This window comes from Manihot esculenta, chromosome 6 (genome assembly GCF_001659605.2).
Source record: "Manihot esculenta cultivar AM560-2 chromosome 6, M.esculenta_v8, whole genome shotgun sequence".
NCBI lineage: Eukaryota > Viridiplantae > Streptophyta > Magnoliopsida > Malpighiales > Euphorbiaceae > Manihot > Manihot esculenta.
The window spans coordinates 11,090,208-11,113,417 of NC_035166.2; the positions used below are offsets into that span (position 1 = coordinate 11,090,208).

Sequence of the window (23,210 nt, forward strand, 5' to 3'; positions counted from 1 at the left end):
AAGAACATAAAACTTACTTTAGAAAAGATGGGGATATTGCTGGAGCATAGACTCCCGTGTCTCCCAGGTACACTCCTCAATGTTGTGGTGATTCCAAAGGACTTTCACCATCGGGATTTCCTTATTTCTTAGCTTTCTGATTTAGGTGTCTAGGATCCGTACTGGCTGCTCAACATAGGTGAGATCCTCTTGGATCTCCACATCAGGCTCACTATGTAATACCCGGCTAGACTCCGGTATCGGGATTCCTACCGTCCGGTGGAATCTCGGTTGTCGGAAACCTCTAGAAGGGTAAAACTATGATTTTATGAAATGTTTTAATGTATTTCATGTTTTTAAGTAAGAATTAAATGAGTTTTTGCATGAACAATCTTTGGAGGAAAACCCAGGTTCGGCCGCCGAACTTTGAGGTTCGGCAGCCGAACATGCATGCTTTCGGAGGGACTTTAGGCGCCCGAAAATTTTGAGTGAGGGAAATGCAGGTTCGGCCGCCGAACTCCAAGTTCGGCCGCCGAACCTTGCATGCATGCGGAGGCACCTTCGGCCCCCGAACGTGGCCTGGCCAGCCACCTATAAAAGGGGCACTTAGCCGAAATGGGAGAGTTTTCTCCCATTTTCGACCACAGCGAGCTTCCGACCTCCCTCTCCCAAATCTTGTGTTTTTCCTTCAATCCCCACCATTTTCTTTGAGTTTTAAGGTTCCACAAAAGTTTTTGAGTGTTTTTAAGCAAGTTTGGAGCTTGGAAGTCTTGGAGCTAAATCCCTCCATTTTTCGAGCTAGGGTGGTTCTTCCTCTCGATCTTCAAGAGGTAAGCTTCGATCTATGCTTCTTTTATGTTATGAAGGTTTTATGCAAGTCGATGGGGTAGAATGCATGTTTAGGCTTGTTGTTAGGTTTATGGGTTTATGTTGTGATTTGAACAATGTATGTTGGAAATGTGTTGTTTGAAGTGTTGTAGTTGGGGTATATTATAGTTTGAGACCCCTAGGTGTGAAGTATGATGTGTATGCATGTGTAGAAACAAGTTTATGCATGTTTTGAGGCGTTTTGGAGGCTGTGGACACAAGGGAGCCAAGTTTCTGCCCTTCGGCAGAAACTCAGGTTCGGCCGCCGAAGTGACTTTCGGCCGCCGAACCCCCTTGTGGAGGCAGTTTCGGCTGCCGAAGCCTGCCCCCGAAACTCAAGTTTCGTCTTTGTCTGGGAGGTTCGGCCGCCGAAAGTGCCGCCGAACCTGCATGACTTTCGGCTGCAGAGGGACTTTCGGCCGCCGAACCTGCCGCCGAAAGTGCCCTGTTCAGCCATTTCTTGCATGTTTTCATGTGATGTTTTCAGGATGTTTTAGGGGGTTTTTGGGGAATATTATAGAGTCATGTTCATGTATGTTTGGTCCCTCATTTGAGTCCACCTGTGTAGGTTCGGACCCGAGGAACCGAGACCCCCAGCAGTGAGCCAGCTGCTTCAGAGTCTCTTCAGAGCTAGCCAGAGGTGAGTGGAATAAACTTTAAGTTTTAAAGCAAATTAATGAAATGTTTTAGCATGATTCACGCATCATGAATGCCATGAGATATATTAGGTTGTTTGCATTAGAAATCACGAATATGTTGCATTGCATACTTTGTTGTTGATGTGGATGAATGTTGAATGATCCATTAGCCCTTGTATGTTATGATAGCCTATGTGAGTCCAGGTGTGCCTGCTACGGCTCTACGCCCCTGGCATTATGACAGATTATGGAAGTCCGGGTGTGCCTGCTACGGCTCTACGCCCCCGGCATGTATAAGTAAGAAAGATAGGGGCTAAATGGTGACAAGTTCATCCTTGTTGTGAAATGTTTGTGTTATGGCGCATACATGAAAGCATGATTTAAATTGATGTTTTATTATTCTACTCACTGGGCTCTAGTAGCTCACCCCACTCCCTTTATCCCCAGAGTTGCAGGTACAGGATAGATCAGGAAGTCGGCTAGAGTGAAGTTAAGTCATGCATGTTGTAATAGATAGTAGTGGACATGAACATGATGTAATGAGTACTTATGACCATGTAATGTAATGAATGATTTGATGATGTATTGAGGATTATAGTAGTGCTTGACCTAGAGGTGTGTGAGTCCCCATTATGTACAGAATGTTTAACGAGTAATGATGTTAATGACCATGATTATCCAAGCTGATATGTATGATGATGATACCCCATTGGAGTAATTGATGAGGACTCCAGTGTGGGGGCTTATGTATGATTTTGTGCATGCACAGGTTTTGCTTGGATAAGAGAAAAGAAAAATTTTACAGATCATGTATATGTTGTTGTGTATGGGATTCCACAGGTTTACAGGAGGTATGTAGGCTTGCTACGGGTCCCGGCGGCCTTAAGCCGATCTGGATCCTAGCGCCGGTAACGGGTCGGATTTTCGGGTCGTTACAGAGTGGTATCAGAGCCCTAGGTTCATATGGTCGGACCTAGAGTGTCGGGCTCATAGATGTTCTAGAAGGTCAAGCACACTAGGAAAATCATGTCCACTAGGATAGGATGTAGAGTCCTGTCTATATGATGATATGATATGCCATGATGTTATGCATGTGCATAAATGCTATGATGTGATGCTATGTATGTGATGAGGGTTCATGTGTTTCCACATGAACCATATGATGCTAATGATTGCTTGTGCTATGTGCTGTTTTTCAGAAGATAGAATGAGAGGAACTCGTCGATCTGCACGATTGACTGGAGTGCCACCTCAGGACGAGGGCACTGATGCCCGTCCTCCAGCATTGCCTAGGGCAATGTCCAGTAGGTCCAACAGAGACAGAGTAGCTAGAGACCCTAGAAGGTCTTTGGATCTGGGTAGAAGCAGATCAGTAAGGGGAACAGTGCAGGGAGGAATGTCTGAGGATATGGAGGTAGATCAGAGGAGGGATGGCAGTCTTGGTGTGAGTATGCCGGAAGAGGGTATGGGAGAATCAGAAGAAGGCCCTCAGGCCTCGAGTTATGTTCAGCCACATCACTACCCACCCTATTCACACCAACCAGGGTATTCGATGGGAGGTACATCGGATTACCCCAGTTTTAGCCCTTATCCTCCACATATGCCATACCCACCTTACTACCCACCATACTCTCAGTACCCCAGGTACCCACCTCCACCTCCCTATCAAGGTACAGCAAACCCTATCCCAGGGGATGTTGCACCTCCACCACCACCAGTACCTACTGTCCCGGAAACACAAGTACCCAAACCTACCTCATCTGGAGGGAGCAAGGTCAAGATGACCGACTACATGAAGTTGGGTGCTCCTCAGTACAGAGCAGGTGATGACCCATTTGAGTATCTGAGCAGGGTCAAGACTATTACAGATGAGATAGGGGCTGATGACAGTAGAGCCATTCAGATGGCTGGGTTCACACTGGAGTGCAAGAAGGCACGTGGTTGGTTTAAGAACTATGTGAACCCGAGAGCGGACAGTATGTCCTGGGAGGAGTTGGCAAATGAGTTTGCAGGATGGGCTTTCCCTGAGAGCTCTAGAGAGCAGAAGATGATAGAATTCGAGCAGTTGAGGCAGACTGATCAGATGAGTGTGGAGGAGTACACAGACAGGTTCCTGGAGTTGTTGCCATATGCTGGACAGAATTTGGACTCAGATCAAAAGAAGTCAAGGAGATATATTATGAGGCTACACTCCAGGTATTCCTCTTTGATACAGTCAGCAGAGAGGGAGAGTTTCCATGCCATAGTGGATATGGCTAGGAGAATGGAGGCTAGTGCTATCGTTGAGGGGAAGGTAAAACAGTCAGTGGCACAGTCTTCTGGTTCCAAGACCCCAGGTGGGGAAAGGTTAGACTCTTCTTCTCTGAGTACAGCAGTTGCAGGCAGTAAGAAGTGGGACAGAGGCCACAGAAAATCTAAGAAGAATAAGTTCTGGAACAAGATCAAGTCAGGTCTGGGTTTAGGCAGTGGCTCAAGCTCTGGCGCAGAGGTTACAGCATGTATGAGATGTGGGAGACCACACAGGGGAGTATGTCTGGCAGGGACAAACACATGTTTCAGATGCGGACAGGCGGGTCATTTGGCTCGAGATTGTCCTAGAGCAGCCTTTGCAGCACCGTCTCAGCAGACAGCCTCCGGCAGTGTGGTACAGCCAGTAGCTCCAGCCGCAACACAGGCCAGTGGCAGAGGCAGAGGGAGAGGGTCAGCCTCTTCATCAGCAGGATACAGAGGTGAAGGTCCATCAGCTCCGGCACGGATCTTCACTATGACTCAACAGGAGGCAGATGCATCTAACACCATAGTGGCAGGTAATTTAATTATTGGTTGTTCAGATGTATATGCCTTGATGGACCCTGGTGCATCTCATTTTTTTATTGCTCCGAGAGTCGTTCAGAGGTTGGGATTGATGATCTCTGAGTTAGAGTGTCCTCTCTGGGTCAGTGGACCCAAGTGTGATCCATCAGTGGCAGAGTCAGTCTGTCAGTGTAGTCCAGTTTTTGTTGAGGGGAGATGCATGTCCGCCGACCTAGTGGTTCTAGATTTGACAGACTTTGACGTCATTCTAGGGATGGACTGGTTATCTACCCATGGTGCTACCTTGGACTGCAGGGACAAGGTAGTCAGGTTCAGAGGTCAGGATGGATCAGAGGTTGTCTTCAGAGGAGACAGGAGGGGTACACCTAGAGGTATGATCTCAGCTCTTCAGGCTCGTAGGTTGCTTAGGAGGAGATGTCAGGGGTATTTGGCTCATGTGAGAGAGCTAAATAGTCAGGTTAGAGAGCCCGCCTCGGTGCCAGTGGTTAGAGAGTTTTTAGATGTGTTCCCAGACGAACTGCCAGGTTTACCACCTGCTAGGGAGATAGAGTTCGAGATAGAACTGATGCCTGGAACCCGACCGATCTCTATCCCTCCCTACAGGATGGCGCCAGCAGAATTGAAAGAGTTGAAGGAGCAGTTACAGGAGCTGGTAGACAAGGGCTTCATCCGACCGAGTACCTCACCCTGGGGTGCTCCAGTGCTGTTTGTGAAAAAGAAGGATGGATCTCTTAGACTTTGTATCGACTACAGGCAGTTGAACAAAGTCACTACCAAGAACAAGTACCCATTGCCAAGGATCGACGATCTATTCGACCAGCTAGCAGGAGCGGGTTGTTTCTCCAAAATAGATCTGAGATCGGGGTACCATCAGTTGTGGATCAGGGAAGAGGATGTACCAAAGACAGCTTTCAGGACCAGATATGGGCATTTTGAGTTCCTTGTGATGCCGTTCGGGTTAACTAACGCCCCTGCAGCATTCATGGATCTCATGAATAGAGTGTTTAGTCAGTACCTGGACCACTTTGTTATTGTCTTCATAGATGATATCCTAATGTATTCCAGGAATGCAGAGGAGCATGCCCATCATCTGAGGTTGGTTCTACAGACCTTAAGGGAACATGGCTTGTATGCCAAGTTCTCCAAGTGCGAGTTTTGGCTGAGGAGCATTTCATTCTTGGGGCATGTGGTGTTAGAAAATGGTATAGAGGTAGACCCCAAGGAGGTAGAAGCTGTGGCTAACTGGCCTAGACCCACTTCAGTGACAGAGATCAGGAGTTTCTTGGGTTTGGCATGTTACTACAAGAGGTTCGTTCAGGACTTCTCAAAGATAGCAGCTCCTCTAACCAGACTAACCAGGAAGAATCAAAAGTTTCTGTGGACCGACCAGTGCGAGGAGAGTTTTGAAGAGCTCAAGAAGAGGTTGACTTCAGCACCAGTTTTAGCTCTGCCATCTAGTGGAGAGGACTTTACAGTCTTTTGTGATGCGTCCCGTGTGGGACTGAGTTGTGTGCTTATGCAGAATGAGAGGGTGATTGCTTATGCTTCTAGGCAGCTAAAGAAGCATGAGTTGAATTACCCCACGCATGACCTTGAGATGGCAGCAGTAATCTTTGCACTCAAGATGTGGAGGCATTACCTCTATGGGGTAAAATGTGAGATCTTCACCGATCATAAAAGGCTGCAGTACATCCTGAGTCAAAGAGATTTGAATTTGAGACAGAGGAGATGGGTAGAGTTGCTGAGTGACTATGATTGCAAGATCCAGTATCATCCGGGTAAGGCGAATGTCGTGGCAGACACCCTAAGCCGGAAGTCACTAGGCAGTCTATCCCACATCACGGCAGAGAGGAGACCAGTGGTGAAGGAGTTTTACAAGCTCATTGATGAAGGTCTACAGTTAGAGTTGTCTGGTACAGGTGCCTTGGTCGCTCAGATGAAAGTGACACCCGTGTTTCTGGAGCAGGTGGCTCAGAAACAGCATGAGGACCCAGAGTTAGTGAAGATTGCCAGGACTGTTCAGTCAGGCAAGGACAGTGAGTTTAGATTTGACAATAAGGGGATCCTCCGCTATGGGAGTCGACTTTGTGTACCAGATGACATAGGGCTAAAAGGAGACATTATGAGAGAGGCTCATAATGCAAGATACAGCGTTCACCCCGGAGCCACCAAGATGTATCAAGATCTGAAAAAGGTTTATTGGTGGCCAGCGATGAAGAGAGAAGTGGCACAGTTTGTGTCAGCCTGCGAAGTGTGCCAGAGGGTGAAGCTGGAACATCAGAAGCCGGCTGGAATGCTTAACCCGCTACCTATTCCAGAATGGAAATGGGAGAATATAGCTATGGACTTCGTAGTGGGGTTACCGGTGACGTCCAACAGATTGGACTCCATATGGGTGGTTGTGGACAGACTCACCAAATCTGCTCACTTCATCCCTGTCAGGAGTGGCTATTCTGTGGACAAGTTAGCGCAGGTGTATGTAGATGAGATTGTCAGGCTGCATGGGGTTCCTGTTTCAATAGTGTCCGATAGAGGGCCCCAGTTCACCTCCAGGTTTTGGCGGAGTCTGCAGAATGCCATGGGTACTAGGTTGGATTTCAGTACTGCCTTCCATCCACAGACAGACGGACAATCAGAGAGGACCATCCAGACAATAGAGGATATGCTTAGAATGTGTGTGCTGGACTTTGGCGGTTCTTGGAGGCAGCATCTACCTTTGGTGGAGTTTGCCTACAATAACAGCCATCATGCTAGCATCGGGATGGCTCCATACGAAGCTTTATATGGAAGGAAGTGCAGATCACCTGTTTGCTGGGAAGAGGTAGGAGAGAGGTCCTTAGCGGGACCCGAGCTAGTAGAGATCACCAGCAGGGTGGTGCCCATAATCAGAGAGAGAATCAAGACAGCTGCAAGCAGACAGAAGAGTTATGCAGACTTCTCAGACGGCAAATAGATTTTCAAGAGGGGGATTTGGTATTGCTTAAGGTGTCTCCAATGAAAGGAGTGGTTCGGTTCGGGAAGAAAGGTAAGCTAGCTCCACGGTACATCGGACCCTTTGAAGTCCTGCAAAGGATTGGGAATGTGTCGTACAAGCTGGATTTACCTGCTTCAATGGCAAGAATCCATCCGGTTTTCCATGTTTCCATGTTAAGGAAGTTCGTGTCAGATCCGAGAAAGGTTCTTAGTGAGCCTAATGTGGAGATCCATGAGGATCTCACCTATGTAGAGCAGCCAGTGCGGATCTTAGACACCCAGATCAGAAAGTTGAGGAACAAGGAAATCCCGATGGTAAAGGTCCTTTGGAACCACCACAACTTAGAGGAATGCACCTGGGAGACCCGGGAGTCCATGCTCCAGCAATACCCCCATCTATTTTGAGGTGAGTGTTAGTTGTTTTGAGTGTCTGTATGTATGCTATGCTGTATGTTATGTTTATGCCATGTTGATGCCATGTTTTATGTGTTAGTTGAGGAACATTCGGGGATGAATGTTCTTAAGAGGGGGAGAATGTAATACCCGGCTAGACTCCGGTATCGGGATTCCTACCGTCCGGTGGAATCTCGGTTGTCGGAAACCTCTAGAAGGGTAAAACTATGATTTTATGAAATGTTTTAATGTATTTCATGTTTTTAAGTAAGAATTAAATGAGTTTTTGCATGAACAATCTTTGGAGGAAAACCCAGGTTCGGCCGCCGAACTTTGAGGTTCGGCCGCCGAACATGCATGCTTTCGGAGGGACTTTAGGCGCCCGAAAATTTTGAGTGAGGGAAATGTAGGTTCGGCCGCCGAACTCCAAGTTCGGCCGCCGAACCTTGCATGCATGCGGAGGCACCTTCGGCCCCCGAACGTGGCCTGGCCAGCCACCTATAAAAGGGGCACTTAGCCGAAATGGGAGAGTTTTCTCCCATTTTCGACCACAGCGAGCTTCCGACCTCCCTCTCCCAAATCTTGTGTTTTTCCTTCAATCCCCACCATTTTCTTTGAGTTTTAAGGTTCCACAAAAGTTTTTGAGTGTTTTTAAGCAAGTTTGGAGCTTGGAAGTCTTGGAGCTAAATCCCTCCATTTTCCGAGCTAGGGTCGTTCTTCCTCTCGATCTTCAAGAGGTAAGCTTCGATCTATGCTTCTTTTATGTTATGAAGGTTTTATGCAAGTCGATGGGGTAGAATGCATGTTTAGGCTTGTTGTTAGGTTTATGGGTTTATGTTGTGATTTGAACAATGTATGTTGGAAATGTGTTGTTTGAAGTGTTGTAGTTGGGGTATATTATAGTTTGAGACCCCTAGGTGTGAAGTATGATGTGTATGCATGTGTAGAAACAAGTTTATGCATGTTTTGAGGCGTTTTGGAGGCTGTGGACACAAGGGAGCCAAGTTTCTGCCCTTCGGCAGAAACTCAGGTTCGGCCGCCGAAGTGACTTTCGGCCGCCGAACCCCCTTGTGGAGGCAGTTTCGGCTGCCGAAGCCTGCCCCCGAAACTCAAGTTTCGTCTCTGTCTGGGAGGTTCGGCCGCCGAAAGTGCTGCCGAACCTGCATGACTTTCGGCTACAGAGGGACTTTCGGCCGCCGAACCTGCCGCCGAAAGTGCCCTGTTCAGCCATTTCTTGCATGTTTTCATGTGATGTTTTCAGGATGTTTTAGGGGGTTTTTGGGGAATATTATAGAGTTCATGTATGTTTGGTCCCTCATTTGAGTCCACCTGTGTAGGTTCGGACCCGAGGAACCGAGACCCCCAGCAGTGAGCCAGCTGCTTCAGAGTCTCTTCAGAGCTAGCCAGAGGTGAGTGGAATAAACTTTAAGTTTTAAAGCAAATTAATGAAATGTTCTTCTTCCCAGCAAACAGGTGATCTGCACTTCCTTCCATACAAAGCTTCATATGGAGCCATCCCGATGCTAGCATGATGGCTGTTATTGTAGGCAAACTCCACCAAAGGTAGATGCTGCCTCCAAGAACCGCCAAAGTCCAGCACACACATTCTGAGCATATCCTCTATTGTCTGGATGGTCCTTTCTGATTGTCCGTCCTTCTGTGGATGGAAAGCAGTGCTAAAATCCAACCTGGTACCCATGGCATCCTGCAGACTCCGCCAAAACCTGGAGGTGAACTGGGGTCCTCTATCGGACACTATTGAAACAGGAACCCCATGCAGCCTGACGATCTCATCAACATACACCTGCGCCAACTTGTCCACAGAATAGCCACTCCGGACAGGGATAAAGTGAGCAGATTTGGTGAGTCTGTCCACAATCACCCATATGGAGTCCAATCTATTGGACGCTGCCGGTAACCCCACCACGAAGTCCATAGCTATATTCTCCCATTTCCACTCTGGAATAGGTAGCGGGTTAAGTATTCCAGTGCGAAGAGAGTTTTGAAGAACTTAAGAAGAGGTTGACTTCAGCACCAGTTTTAGCTCTGCCATCTAGTGATGAGGACTTTACAGTCTTTTGTGATGCGTCCCGTGTGGGACTGGGTTGTGTACTGATGCAGAACGAGAGGGTGATTGCTTATGCTTCTAGGCAGCTGAAGAAGCATGAGTTGAATTACCCCACGCATGACCTTGAGATGGCAGCAGTAATCTTTGCACTCAAGATGTGGAGGCACTACCTCTATGGGGTAAAATGTGAGATCTTCATAGATCATAAAAGCCTGCAGTACATCCTGAGTCAAAGAGATTTGAACTTGAGACAGAGGAGATGGGTAGAGCTGCTGAGTGAATATGATTGCAAGATTCAGTATTATCCGGGTAAGGCGAATGTCGTGGCAGACGCCCTAAGCCGAAAGTCACTAGGCAGTCTATCCCACATCACGGCAGAGAGGAGACCAGTGGTGAAGGAGTTTTACAAGCTCATTGATGAAGGTCTACAGATGGAGTTGTCTGGTACAAGTGCTTTAGTGGCCCAGATGAGAGTGGCACCCGTGTTTCTGGAGCAGGTGGCTCAGAAACAGCATGAGGACCCGGAATTAGTGAAGATTTCCAGGACTGTTCAGTCAGGCAAAGATAGTGAGTTCAGATTCGACAGCAAGGGGATCCTCCGCTATGGGAGTAGACTATGTGTACCAGACGACATAGGGCTAAAAGGAGACATTATGAGAGAGGCTCATAATGCAAGATACAGTGTTCACCCCGGAGCCACCAAGATGTATCAAGATCTGAAGAAGGTTTATTGGTGGCCAACGATGAAGAAAGCAGTGGCACAGTTTGTGTCAGCCTGCGAAGTGTGTCAGAGGGTGAAGCTGGAACATCAGAAGCCAGCTGGAATGCTTAACCCGCTACCTATTCTAGAATGGAAATGGGAAAATATAGCTATGGACTTCGTAGTGGGGTTACCGGTGGCGTCCAACAGAGTGGACTCCATATGGGTGATTGTGGACAGACTCACCAAATCTGCTCACTTCATTCCTGTCAGGAGTGGCTACTCTGTGGACAAGTTGGCGCAGGTATATGTGGATGAGATCGTCAGGCTGCATGGGGTTCCTGTTTCGATAGTGTCAGATAGAGGGCCCTAGTTCACCTCCAGATTTTGGCGGAGTCTGCAGAACGCCATGGGTACCAGGTTGGATTTCAGTACTGCCTTCCACCCCCAGACGGACGGACAATCAGAAAGGACCATCCAGACCATAGAGGATATGCTCAGAATGTGTGTGCTGGACTTTGGCGGTTCTTGGAGGCAGCATCTACCTTTGGTAGAGTTTGCCTACAATAACAGCCATCATGCTAGCATCGGGATGGCTCCATATGAAGCTTTATATGGGAGGAAGTGCAGGTCACCTGTTTGCTGGGAGGAAGTTGGAGAAAAGGCCTTGGCAGGGCCTGAGCTTGTTGAGATCACCAGCAGGGTGGTACCCATAATCGGAGAAAGAATCAAGACTGCTGCAAGCAGACAGAAGAGTTATGCAGACATCCGCAGGCGGCAGGTAGAGTTTCAGGAGGGGGATCTGGTATTGCTTAAGGTGTCTCCTATGAAAGGAGTGGTTTGCTTCGGAAAGAAAGGTAAACTAGCCCCACGATACATCGGACCCTTCGAAATCTTGCAAAAGATTGGGAATGTGTCGTACAAGCTGGATTTACCTGCTTCAATGGAAAGAATCCATCCGGTTTTCCATGTTTCAATATTGAGGAAGTTTGTGTCAGATCCGAGCAAGGTTCTTAGTGAGCCTGATGTGGAGGTCCAAGAAGATCTCACCTATGTTGAACAGCCAGTACGGATCATAGACACCCAGATCAGAAAGTTAAGGAACAAGGAAATCCCGATGGTGAAAGTCCTGTGGAACCACCACAATTTGGAGGAATGCACTTGGGAGACACGAGAGTCTATGCTCCAGCAGTACCCTCATCTCTTTTAAGGTTAGACCTCTATGTGTTTATGTGCCATGTATATATGTTATGTTTTATGCCATGCTATGTGCTAGTTGAGGAACATTCGGGGAGGAATGTTCTTAAGGGGGGAGATTATAATACCCGGCTAGACTCCGGTATCGGAATTCCTACCGTCCGGTGAAAACTCGGATGTCGGAAGCCTCTAGTAGGGTAGAATCATGTTTTCATAAAATGTTTTAAGGTATTTCATGGTTTTAAGTAAAATAGAAATGAGTTTTTGCATAAAAACAACCTTGGAGGAAAACTCAGGTTTGGCTGCCGAACATGCATGCCTTCGGGAGCGCCTTTAGGCCCCCGAAAGCATAAGTGAGGAAGTCCAGGTTCGGCCGCCGAATATGGCATGCATGCGGAGGCACATTCGGCCCCCGAACGTGGCCTGGCCAGCCACTATAAAAGGGTCCCTTAGCCGAAAACGGGCGAGCTTTTCCCCATTTTCGGCCAAGGTGAGCTTTCCGCCGTCCCTCACCGATCTTTGATGTTTTTCCTCTAGATCTTTCAAGTTTTTCATTTGTTTTAACTTTGTTTTGAAGATTTGAGCTTTTGAGCAAAGTTTTGGAGCTTTGAGGTTCAAGAACTCAAATCTCTCCCAACTCCAAGTTTGGTCGCCTCTACTCTCGATCTTCAAGAGGTAAGAGTCGATCTCTAGCTTATATTATGTTTTAAGTAAGTTTTATGAAGTTCATGGGGATAGAATGCATGTTTAGGTCATAGTTATGTTTATGGGTATAAATGTATGTTCTTGAACAATGTGGCTTGTAATGTGTGTTTGATGTGTTGTAGTTGGGGTTTAAGGTAGTTTGAGACCCCTAGGAGCTTGAATGCATGTTTTGGTTGAGCTAAATGCATGTTGGTTTGAGTTTGGAGGCTTTTGTGCATGTTTGAACCGAGTTTCTGCCCTTTGGGAGAAACCAGGTTTGACAGCCGAAGGGACTTTCGGCCGCCGAACCCTCTTGTGGAGGCAGCCTTCGGCTGCCGAAGCTTGCCCCCGAAAGGAGACTTTCGTCTCTGTCTGGGAGTTTCGGCCGCCGAACATGCATGAGTTTCGCCTCTGTCTGGGAGTTTCGGCCGCCGAAGGTGCCGCCGAACCTGCCTGACTTTCGGCTCTAGAGGGACTTTCGGCCGCCGAACCTGCCGCCAAAAGTGCCCTGTTCAGCCATTTCTTGCATGTTTTTCTATGATTGTTTCATGATGTTTTATGGGGTTTTTGGGGAGTAGTTTAGAGTTATGTTCTTGTTTGTTTGGTCCCTCATTTGAGTCCACCTATGTAGGTTCGGACCCGAGGAACCGAGGACCCCAGCAGTGAGTCAGCTGCTCCAGTGTCTGGTCAGAGCTACCCAGAGGTGAGTGGAATAACTTATTATGTTTTTAAGTAAATAATGGACTTTTCAGTATGTTTCACGCATCATGAATGCCATGTGATGAATTAGGTTGCTTGCATTAGAATTCATGAATATGTTGCATTGCATATTTTAATGTTGATGTGGATGAATGTTGGATGATCCATAGCCCTCGATCTACGATGTGACGATGTGATATGTACGGTACGGAATGTAAGACCAGTGGGACCCATTCTACGTTCGCTGGCACTATGTAAGGGAAAGACCAGGACCCATTCTACGTTCTGGCACAGTTGGACACTGTTATGTTATGATATGTTATATAAGGGAAAGACCAGGACCCATTCTACGTTCTGGCACAGTTGGACCATGTAGAGGGCTATTGGTGACAAGTTCATCCTTGATTGTGATTAGCTGTGATGTGATGCATTCCATGATCCATATGATTTAAATGTTTTTATCATTCTGCTCACTGGGCTCTAATAGCTCACCCCTCTCCCAATTTCCCCAGGATTGCAGGTACAGGGTAGACCAGGAGGTTTACAAGAGTATTGAAGTTTCATATTTGTAATAGATAGTGTGGACATGATAAACGTATTAATGTTATGTAAAAGTACAGTTTTAAGTATGTAATGACTTTGAGGATTAGAGGTTGTGCTTGACTATATGTTTAAGATATCCCTTTCAATACATGATCTTATATGTTTTATGATGAGTATGCAAACCAACTCAACGTATGATGTATCGCCCATTGGGGCATTGATGAGATCCCACAGAGGGATTATGATTACGTTTATGTTATGTTCAGTGCATGCACAGGTTGAGTTTGGTTGATGTATATGGAAAGAAAAGTTTTAATTTTTATGTATGTTGTCGATCATGTATGGGATTATACAGGTTTTCAGGTTTCATGTTAGGCTTGCTACGGGTCCCGGCGGCCTTATGCCGACCTGGATCCTAGCGCCGGTAGCGGTCCGATTTTCGGGTCGTTACAACAGGCATCAGTGCCCTCGTCCTGGGGTGGTACTCCAGTCAATCGCGCAGATCGACGAGTTCCTCTCATCCTGTTTTCTGAAAAACAGCACACAACACATAAACATTAGCATCAAATGGTTCATGTGCAAACACATGAACCCGCATCACATACATAGCATATCATTAATGCACATGCATATAATCATGGCATTTCACATCATCATTCAAGACAGGACTCCACATCCTATCCTAGTGGACATGATCTTCCTATTGTGCTTGACCTTTTATAACCTCTATGAGCCCGACACTCTAGGTCCGACCATATGAACCTAGGGCTCTGATACCAATCTGTAACGACCCGAAAATCGGACCGCTACCGGCGCTAGGATCCAGATCGGCTTAAGGCCGCCGGAACCCGTAGCAAGCCAAACATTCATCCTGTGAACCTGTTTAATCCCATACATGATCAACAACATACATAAAAATTTTGAACTTTTCTTTCATTCCTTTACCAAACTCAACCTGTGCATGCACTATACATAAACATAACCATAAACATTGACCCCTCTTTGAGATCTCATCAATGCCCCAATGGGTGACATAACATGTGTTGAGTTGGTTTACATAAACATCATAAAACATCTAAGATCATGTATTAAAAGGGATAACAACATTCTATGGTCAAGCACACTTTTAACATCCATGAACATCATTACATTACATTTCTATACTGTACTTATACATGACTGTACTAAACATAACATCTCAACATTATTCATGTCCACACTATCTATTACATAACCAAGACTTCATTACTCTTGCTGACCTCCTGGTCTACCCTGTACCTGCAAACCTGGGGGTTAAGGGAGAGGGGTGAGCTATAAAGCCTAGTGAGCAGAATAATAAAACATTTAAAACATATGATAACATGGAATGCATCACATCACAATCATATCACATCAAGGATGAATTTGTCACCCATAGCCCTCAAAGTGGTCCAACTGTGCCAGGGGCGTAGAATGGGCCTCACTGGTCTTTCTCTTACATAACATATCATAACATAACATTCCAACTGTGCCAGGGGCGTAGAATGGGCCTCGCTGGTCTTCCGTACCGTATCATATCATACCATATCATATCATGGGAGGGCTAAAGGATCATTCAACATTCATCCACATCATCAACATATTATGCAATGTAACATATTCGTGAATTCTAATGCAAACAACCTAATATATCTCATGGTATTCATGATGCGTGAATCATGCTAAGAATTAATTTATTTACTTAAAAACATAAAGAGTTTATTCCACTCACCTCTGGCTGAAGCTCTACTGACTCTGAGGCGACCGACTCACTGCTGGGGTCCTCGGTTCCTCGGGTCCGAACCTACACAGGTAGACTCAAATGAGGGGCCAAATATCTATGATCAAGACTCTGAAATACTCCCCAAAACCCCTTAAAACAATCATAAGAAACATGCAAAGGAAGGCTGAACAGGGCACTTTCGGCGGCAGGTTCGGCGGCCGAAAGTCTCTCCAGAGCCGAAAGTCAGGCAGGTTCGGCGGCACCTTCGGCGGTCGAAACTCCCAGACAGAGACGAAACTCATGCATATTCGGCGGCACTTTCGGCGGCCGAAACTGCCCTCTAGAGACGAAAGTCCTCTTTCGGGGGCAGGCTTCGGCAGCCGAAGCCTGCCTCCACAAGAGGGTTCAGCGGCCGAAAGTCCATTCGCGGCCGAACCTGAGTTTCTCCAAAGTGGCAGAAACTCAACTCCAACATGCACAAACGCCTCCCAAACCTTTCAAACATGCATAAACCTGATCTACAACATTCATACTCAAGCATACAAGCTCCTAGGGGCTTCAAACTATCTTAAACCCCAACTACAACACATCAAGCAACCTCAAACATCATACCTTGCTCAAAAACTTAACATAACCCATAAAACCAACCAAAACCTAAACATGCATTTCTACCCCATAGATCAACTTAAAACTTGTTCAAAACATGAAGTGAGCTCAAGATCGGCCCTTACCTCTTGAAGATCGAGAGGAAAACGACCCTAGCTTGAAGATGGAAGAGTTTGAGTTTCTTGAACCTCAAAGCTCCAAAACTTGCTTTATGCTCGAAAATCTTCAAAACAAAGTGAAAACTTGTGAAAATCGTGAAAGATTTGAAGGAAGAAACTCAAGATCGGTGAGGGACGGCGGAGAGCTCACCTTGGCCGAAAATGGGGAGAAAAGCTCGCCCGTTTTCGGCTAAGGGACCCCTTTATAGGTGGCTGGCCAGGCCACATTCGGGAGCCGAACGTGTCTCCGCATGCATGCCATGTTCGGCGGCCGAACATAAGGTTCGGCGGCCGAACCTGGTTTCCCTCATTTATGCCTTCGAGGGCCTAAGGCACACCCGAAACACATGTATGTTCGGCGGCCGAACCTGCATCTTCCTCCAAGGCTATTTCCATTAAAAATTCAACTTCCTTTTTATTTAAAATCATAAAATACATTAAAACATTTTATAAAAATATGGTTTTTCCCTTCTAGAGGTTTTCGACGTCCGAGATCCCACCGGACGGTAGGGATTCCGATACCGGAGTCTAGCCGGGTATTACACCAAAGCTCAGGTTCAATTGCTGTACAAGTATCCAAGGCAGATTGATAGCCAAGAATCCAATCACCATTACTATCTCTAAAAACCCCAGCACAACCCGCAGGTCCTGGACAACCCTTAGCTGCACCATCTGTATTTATAGCAATCCATCCCATAGCAGGAGGGGACCAAGAAATAAAGGTGGTGGACGATCTAGAAATAGTATGGCCCACTCCTGAAGCACGTTTCCAAGCGTCAGTATTCTCAAGAGCCTGCTGTAAAATAAAATGCTTGGACATAGGCGGGTTCTGCGCAGGACTCTCAAAGATCACCTTATTTCTTCTTTTCCATAAGTACCAAATTCTCAAAGAAAAAATAATGTTCCATTGTTGTCCATCAATTTGGGTGTAGTTAGACTTTAAATTAGCAAAAATCCATTCAGTAGAGTCGACAACGGTGAAAAAATGGGGATAGAAACTAGAGGCATCAATACTAATCCAAAAATTATGCGCTTCTCTACAGTCCCTAAGTAAGTGGAAAATATCCTCCTGGCCAAGATTACATATAGGACAAATACCTCGAGAGATGAAACCCCTTCTAATTCTTTTCATATTTGTCATAATCTTCTTGTGGGCAACCTGCCAAGGAAACATAGATACTCTTTGAGGGACTTTAAGTGTCCAAATCATCTTCCATAGAGGATTTCCATGACCACTATTGATTCCATAGAGAGTATTATAAGCTGAGCGAACGGTAAAATTACCCTTAGAACTCCACTTCCATGACAAGGAGTCAGTATTTGCAGCAACATTAGAAAGGCAAACTGGCTGAATAAATTGCAAAATATTATCCGGAAGTAAATCTTTCAAAACATCCCAATTTCAACCCGTTAATGGAGACCAAAAATGTCGCACACTTACAGTAGCCATCGAGTCATCAATGGGAATCAAAGCAAATTGGGCAAGAGGCCCTATGGAAAGCCAGGAATCGAACCAAAAATTTGTAGAGGATCCATTTCTAACATCCACCATAAGACCATTCTTAATACTCCTATAACCTTTACAAAAGGCTTTCCAAATATGAGATGAGGAAGCTGCAGCATTAGGGGTCCATTTGGATCTGCCCTGTAAGTATTTTTTTAATGAAACACTTAGTCCAAAGGCAATCATCATTCTCCATAGCCCGCCAAGCCAATTTTCCCAAAAGAGCTTTATTCATAGTAGAAAAGTCACGAATCCCCAAGCCTCCATGATCTCTAGGACGTTTTAAAATATCCCAAGCAACTAAGTGAACTTTAAGGGATTGATTACTACCTTGCCAAATGAAGTCTCTGCACACTTGTTCCATTTCTTTCAAAGCGAAACCGGCAGCAAGTTACATTGCATAGGGTATATAGGCAAAGAAGAGAGCACAGATTTCACCAAAGTAGTACGACCCGCCATGGATAAGGTTTTAGCCCTCCAACCCTCAAGTCTAAAAAATAATGAATATTGATTATTGTAATTTATAAGAACTTAATTATTATTTTTTATTAGTTATTCCATCTTTTAATATTCTTTATCTCGAATCGCATGCATGGAATATGTAAAATAAAATGTTGAATGAATACTTATACTCTTAGATTAATTAATATTAACACATTTAATATCTAAATTAAAATTATAACTTATTAAACACCCCAATTAATTTGTAAAAAAATTATGATAATTAAACACAATTTAATTATGTTATCAATAATTTATTGAAAAAAATAAAATTTAATATTAGATTACCAATGGATTTTGATGAGATAATAATATTAATAAATTTATCAATACATTTCAAAATACGATTAATTAATTTTTAATATAAACAAATTCTGTGTTAATTTTTATATTAAACAATTTTAATATGGTATTGCAAAAAATTTTAAAATTGAATGCTAATTTAAAAGTTTTAAAATAATTAGGGTTAGTATTTACTAAATACTATAAATTTTAAATTCGTTGGTAATTTTTTAATAATTCAATTCTTGAAATCGATTGTTAAACCATTAAATTAAATTTATTAGTAAATTATCGATAAATTAAATTTATTAATAAATTTATAAGTAGATTTAAAAGATTTTTTAAACTCTCTATATTTTATTTTATCAATAAATTTGTTAATAAATTTTAAATTCATTAAGAAAATTATTTTTTTAAATATAGCAATAAATGTGAATTTATAAATATAATATCAACTATTATTTCATCATTTCATTTATTCTATTTTTTTTTCTCGTTTTTATTTATTTTCCTTTTCTTTCATTTTTTTCTAACATTTTCTTTGATTCAACTCTTCATAATTTTTTCTCTTAGTTTTTTTTTATCATTTTATTTTCTTTTATTATTCTTTTTCTCTCATTCTCTTCTCTCTTCTCTTATTTTCTTTATTTTTCTTTATAATTTTCTTTTTATTACTTTCTCTATTTTCTTCTCTTCTATCATTTATCTTTACCTTTTCTTATTTTCTTTATCTTTCTTCTACAATTTCCTTCTATTATTTTCTTTCTCCTCAATCTATTTGCTTCTCTAATTTTTTTCTTCCTTTTCTCTCATTTCTCCAATCTTTTCTTCCCTTTTCTTTCATTCTTTATCTTTTCATCATAATGAAATAATGATGAAAAAAAAGAAAAAATAATAATGAGAAAAAAAATTAAAATAATATATTGCAATTTATTAATAATTTACTAACGAATTTTATATTTGTTATTAAATTTATTAACGGATAATAATATCTATTTTTTATTATTTTTTAAATTTATTATTAAATTTTTAATAATAATTCAAAAATTTAATTGATAAATCTATTAAAATTATTAATAAATTCTTTTAACAATAAATCGTAATCCGTTGATTTATTGATAATCTCTATATGATACATTTAACAATGAATTTTTATTCAATTATATTCAGAAAATATATTAATTTTTTATTTATAAATTATCAATAATATAATTAATTTGTATTTCACTCTTGTAAATTTTATAAATTTAAGTATGCAATAAATTTTAATTTTAATTATAATATTTAATAGATTAATATGAAATAATCGTTTATAAATAGAATAATTATCAATAAGTGAAAAAAAAAATAAAATTAAAAATAAAAAGGAAATTCTGCTATTTCAGTTTGTAGTTAATTAATATATAGTAGGTCCAGCCCATCATGCCCACATAAAAATAACAATGGGCTCAACCAGATAAATAGCGCAACTCAGCCCGGTCCATATATTCTCTCCAGAATCGAAACCGAGAGAAGAAGAAATCAAGAAACCAGTAGAGCCCTAAAACCATGGCCATGGAAACCTACGCATCAAGAAACCCTGAGCAAATCCATACCGATGTCCTCTCTAAATCCAGACAAGCTTGCTATAAAGTGATTTCCCTTTTCTTTTAGCTCTTTGAAGAGTCATTTATAGGGTTCTAATCTGGCGAATTTTATCTATTTTTATCAGGCTCGTGATGCTTTTTATGCCTGCTTGGAGAAGGAATCCGCCAAGAAACCAACAGAAATTGGCTCTGTGGGACTTTTATACCCATTGGAATGTAAAGCCTCGAGAACGGAATTTGAGAGGAATTGTCGCGCTTCTTGGGTAAAACCTAGATGATGAATCCCATTTCCATTCATTTCAGCTTTTCACATCTATATTGCTATTCCTTAATTCATTATTGTTTTTTCCAACTTTGATTTTGAACCGTAGGTGAAGCATTTTGATCGGTTATACTGCAAGAACAAGAGGGTGCAGAGGCTATTGGATGACAAAGAGTCCAGGAGAGGTCCATTGTCACTTCCACAGCCTTATACATTCAAGCCCACTAACAGTTAACTTTTAAGGTTTTGGTTATATGTGTTGTCTTTGAAATATTGTTCTCTTTGTTGGGTAGTTGATGAATTTAGGGGGTTGTTCAATTCAAATGAATTCAACAAAGTAATAATATTTTGTTTTACTTGCAATTGAGCTTCACTATCTTTGAAAGTATTAAGTTTGATATTTAATAACATATTGCTCAATTTCTGATTTTGGAGTGATGTCGACGTTCTTCTCCCGCTACATCAATGTTCAGATGTGGTGCAAAAAAGGCAAGGTTCCTGGATCTTGATGGAAAGGGGCAGGTAAAGAAGCTATACGAAGAAAGTAGGTTTCGCCTAGGTAGTTGGAATGTAGGATCCCTGACTAAAAAAAAAATGGAGCTTGTAGATGCTTTTAAGAGGAAAAAACTAAGTGGAAGGAGGAAAAAATGGGAGTGGATGAAATGGGTTATAAATTGTGGTACTCTGGATTGAGAAAAAAAACAAGAGATATTGGTGGGTAGTAGTAATGATGGTTTTGAATGAGTGTGATAAGGGTTCAGTTATAGGAATAGGAATGAGGAAGGGAAGACCATACTAGAATTTGATTTGGTGCATATGGTCTTGGCAAACAAATTTTTCAGAGAAAAAAAAAAAGGAATCTCACTTGATTACCTTTAAGAATTGCATTAACCATTAGGAGAATGGACTTTTTCCTCACTAGAAGAGGGCACAGAGCTTTATCACAGAGTCGTCCTGCTGAGGCTTTAACTACTCAGCACAGAGTAGTAAGAAGAAGGAAGAGATGTTTATGCAAATTAAAACTCAATAACAGAAGTAGAAGGCTTGAATTGAATAGCCTCTAAGGAGAAGCTATGAATAGAAGTTTGTACGAAATTTAGATGATTGGCAATCTGCAATAAGTGGATATGATGAGTGTATCCAGAGTTAGGGGAGTGTGTCTACAAGAGTTTAATGTATCAAGTTCTCTATGCTCTAATAAATAAAATATGCTAAATTTGTACTGAAAAATAATTAAAGTATCCTTCTGTTTTGGTTGAATTAATATTTGTTGTTTGCTAGCAACATCATGCCTTTAGATGAAATGCTTATTCAAAGCTTGCCCATGCAAATCAAATTAAGATGGCTGAAATAGATAGACAGCAACTTTGATCAGGATGTTGTTACAAAACTGAAATGGAGGTTGTGTTTCTATATTACAAGCTATTGGTCAATCGCAAAGGAGTATAACAAAATGCATTATATGACCTATCAAAGATTCAAACATTTAAAAGTTGGTGGAAACGATGAAATTAAATAAAATCTTGAGTGTGTGCTCTTATACTTTGATTGGATAATTTTCCAGAGGGGCAAGAAAAATAAAAGTAGAAAATAAAGAATATTTTCCTTCTGTTATTTTCCATTCTCTTGTTTGGATTAGTGAAAAATAAAATGGAGGGAAAAAATATATTTATTTTTCATTGTTTAATAAGATATAAGATGGATTTGAAAATAATGATATGTTTATAAATTCACCATTACACCCTTCTTTTTTATTCTTTTTATTTTTTATTATTTATATAAGGATATAAATGTAAATTTCAAATAAAACCCTAATATACTCTTTTTAGATCTGGCCAAACCACACATAAAGTTCAAATCCAATCACACACTAAAATAACACATCAAACTCATAAATATTAAAACATAAGCCTAATACATGACCCAACACTCTAAAATTTAAAAGATAAAATATAGATAAAATACAAGCTCAAACAAAATCAAAATAAAGCAAGTGTTTAAGTAATAATATATAGCAAGTCCATTATGACAACTGAATATTCATAAAAACATTTCTTGATCTTTATTTTAATCTTCCCTTTGTACCGTTTTGGCCCATAGATTTGATTAGACTCCATAAATCTATGATTGCAAGTATTGCACCAAATCTGCCTTATATGAGTTGAAGCACACCCCAAATGTATATGGATCATATGAATATGATTTTGAACTCCTTTTAGATCCATTTGGATATAAGTTTGCTCTACAATATTATTAGAAAATTGCCCTATTGGATTCGTATCATCAGGGCATCCAAATGAGTCTAGAGCTCCATAAACGTCTTGTAATTTAGGAAATGCTCTCAGGGGTTTTTCGTGCCGTCATAAGCTGCCATCGGCAGCATCATAAATTTCTTGGGAATGGTCTCCTACTGCACCCATCTCGTGAATGGGGAAGATGTAGGCAGCAGGATGCTGCTGCTATCTCGCACCCTCAGTTCTGCTAGGAGCTGTTCCTTCAACCTTTCTAGCCTTTGGTCCACATCTGCCTCTTCCTATCTCGGCCTCTTTTCTGGGCGATATCCTCCTTCTAGCTCCTCACCTCCCGATCCTCGCATTGGCTTAGAGGAATAGCTCTCAACTTCATCATTTTCAATAAACTCTCTAACTATTCTGTCCCTTACTCGGGCTGCTGGCTCATTTCTTCTGTAGGCCTCTTCACCTCCTTCACTAGTCCTCTTACTCTGAGGGAATTGGTGGTTCAAGGTAGGCTGAGGCTTATTAACATTGAAGCCTTCAGCCATAGGTGGTACACTCAACGGGGTGCTGAGTCATCTTTGTTGTAATATTTGCCCTAACCAGTGGATAGTGTTCTTTAGTTGGATAACCATATTCTGTAGTTTTTGTTTAGAAAGGGTGGTTTTGGGCATGTTTCCTGCCAAGCTCGGCGATGGGTTAAGCGATACGGGTGGTTGGCTAGATGGGGCTGTAGGACTGGAGAATGAAAACTGATGACCTTCATGGGTGGAACTTAAGT

At 42.5% G+C, this 23,210-nt stretch overlaps 1 protein-coding gene across 1 annotated transcript; it reads left to right on the forward strand.

The window, feature by feature from the left end:
* The first annotated feature begins 19,826 nt into the window (after nt 1-19,826).
* LOC110617087 (cytochrome c oxidase subunit 6B-like protein new16) lies at nt 19,827-20,558 on the forward strand. Its single transcript, XM_021759695.2, has 3 exons — nt 19,827-19,979; nt 20,059-20,196; nt 20,305-20,558. The coding sequence occupies exons 1-3, from the start codon at nt 19,896-19,898 to the stop codon at nt 20,428-20,430; spliced, it is 348 nt and encodes a 115-aa protein (XP_021615387.1). The 5' UTR covers nt 19,827-19,895; the 3' UTR covers nt 20,431-20,558.
* Nucleotides 20,559-23,210: the final 2,652 nt, after the last annotated feature.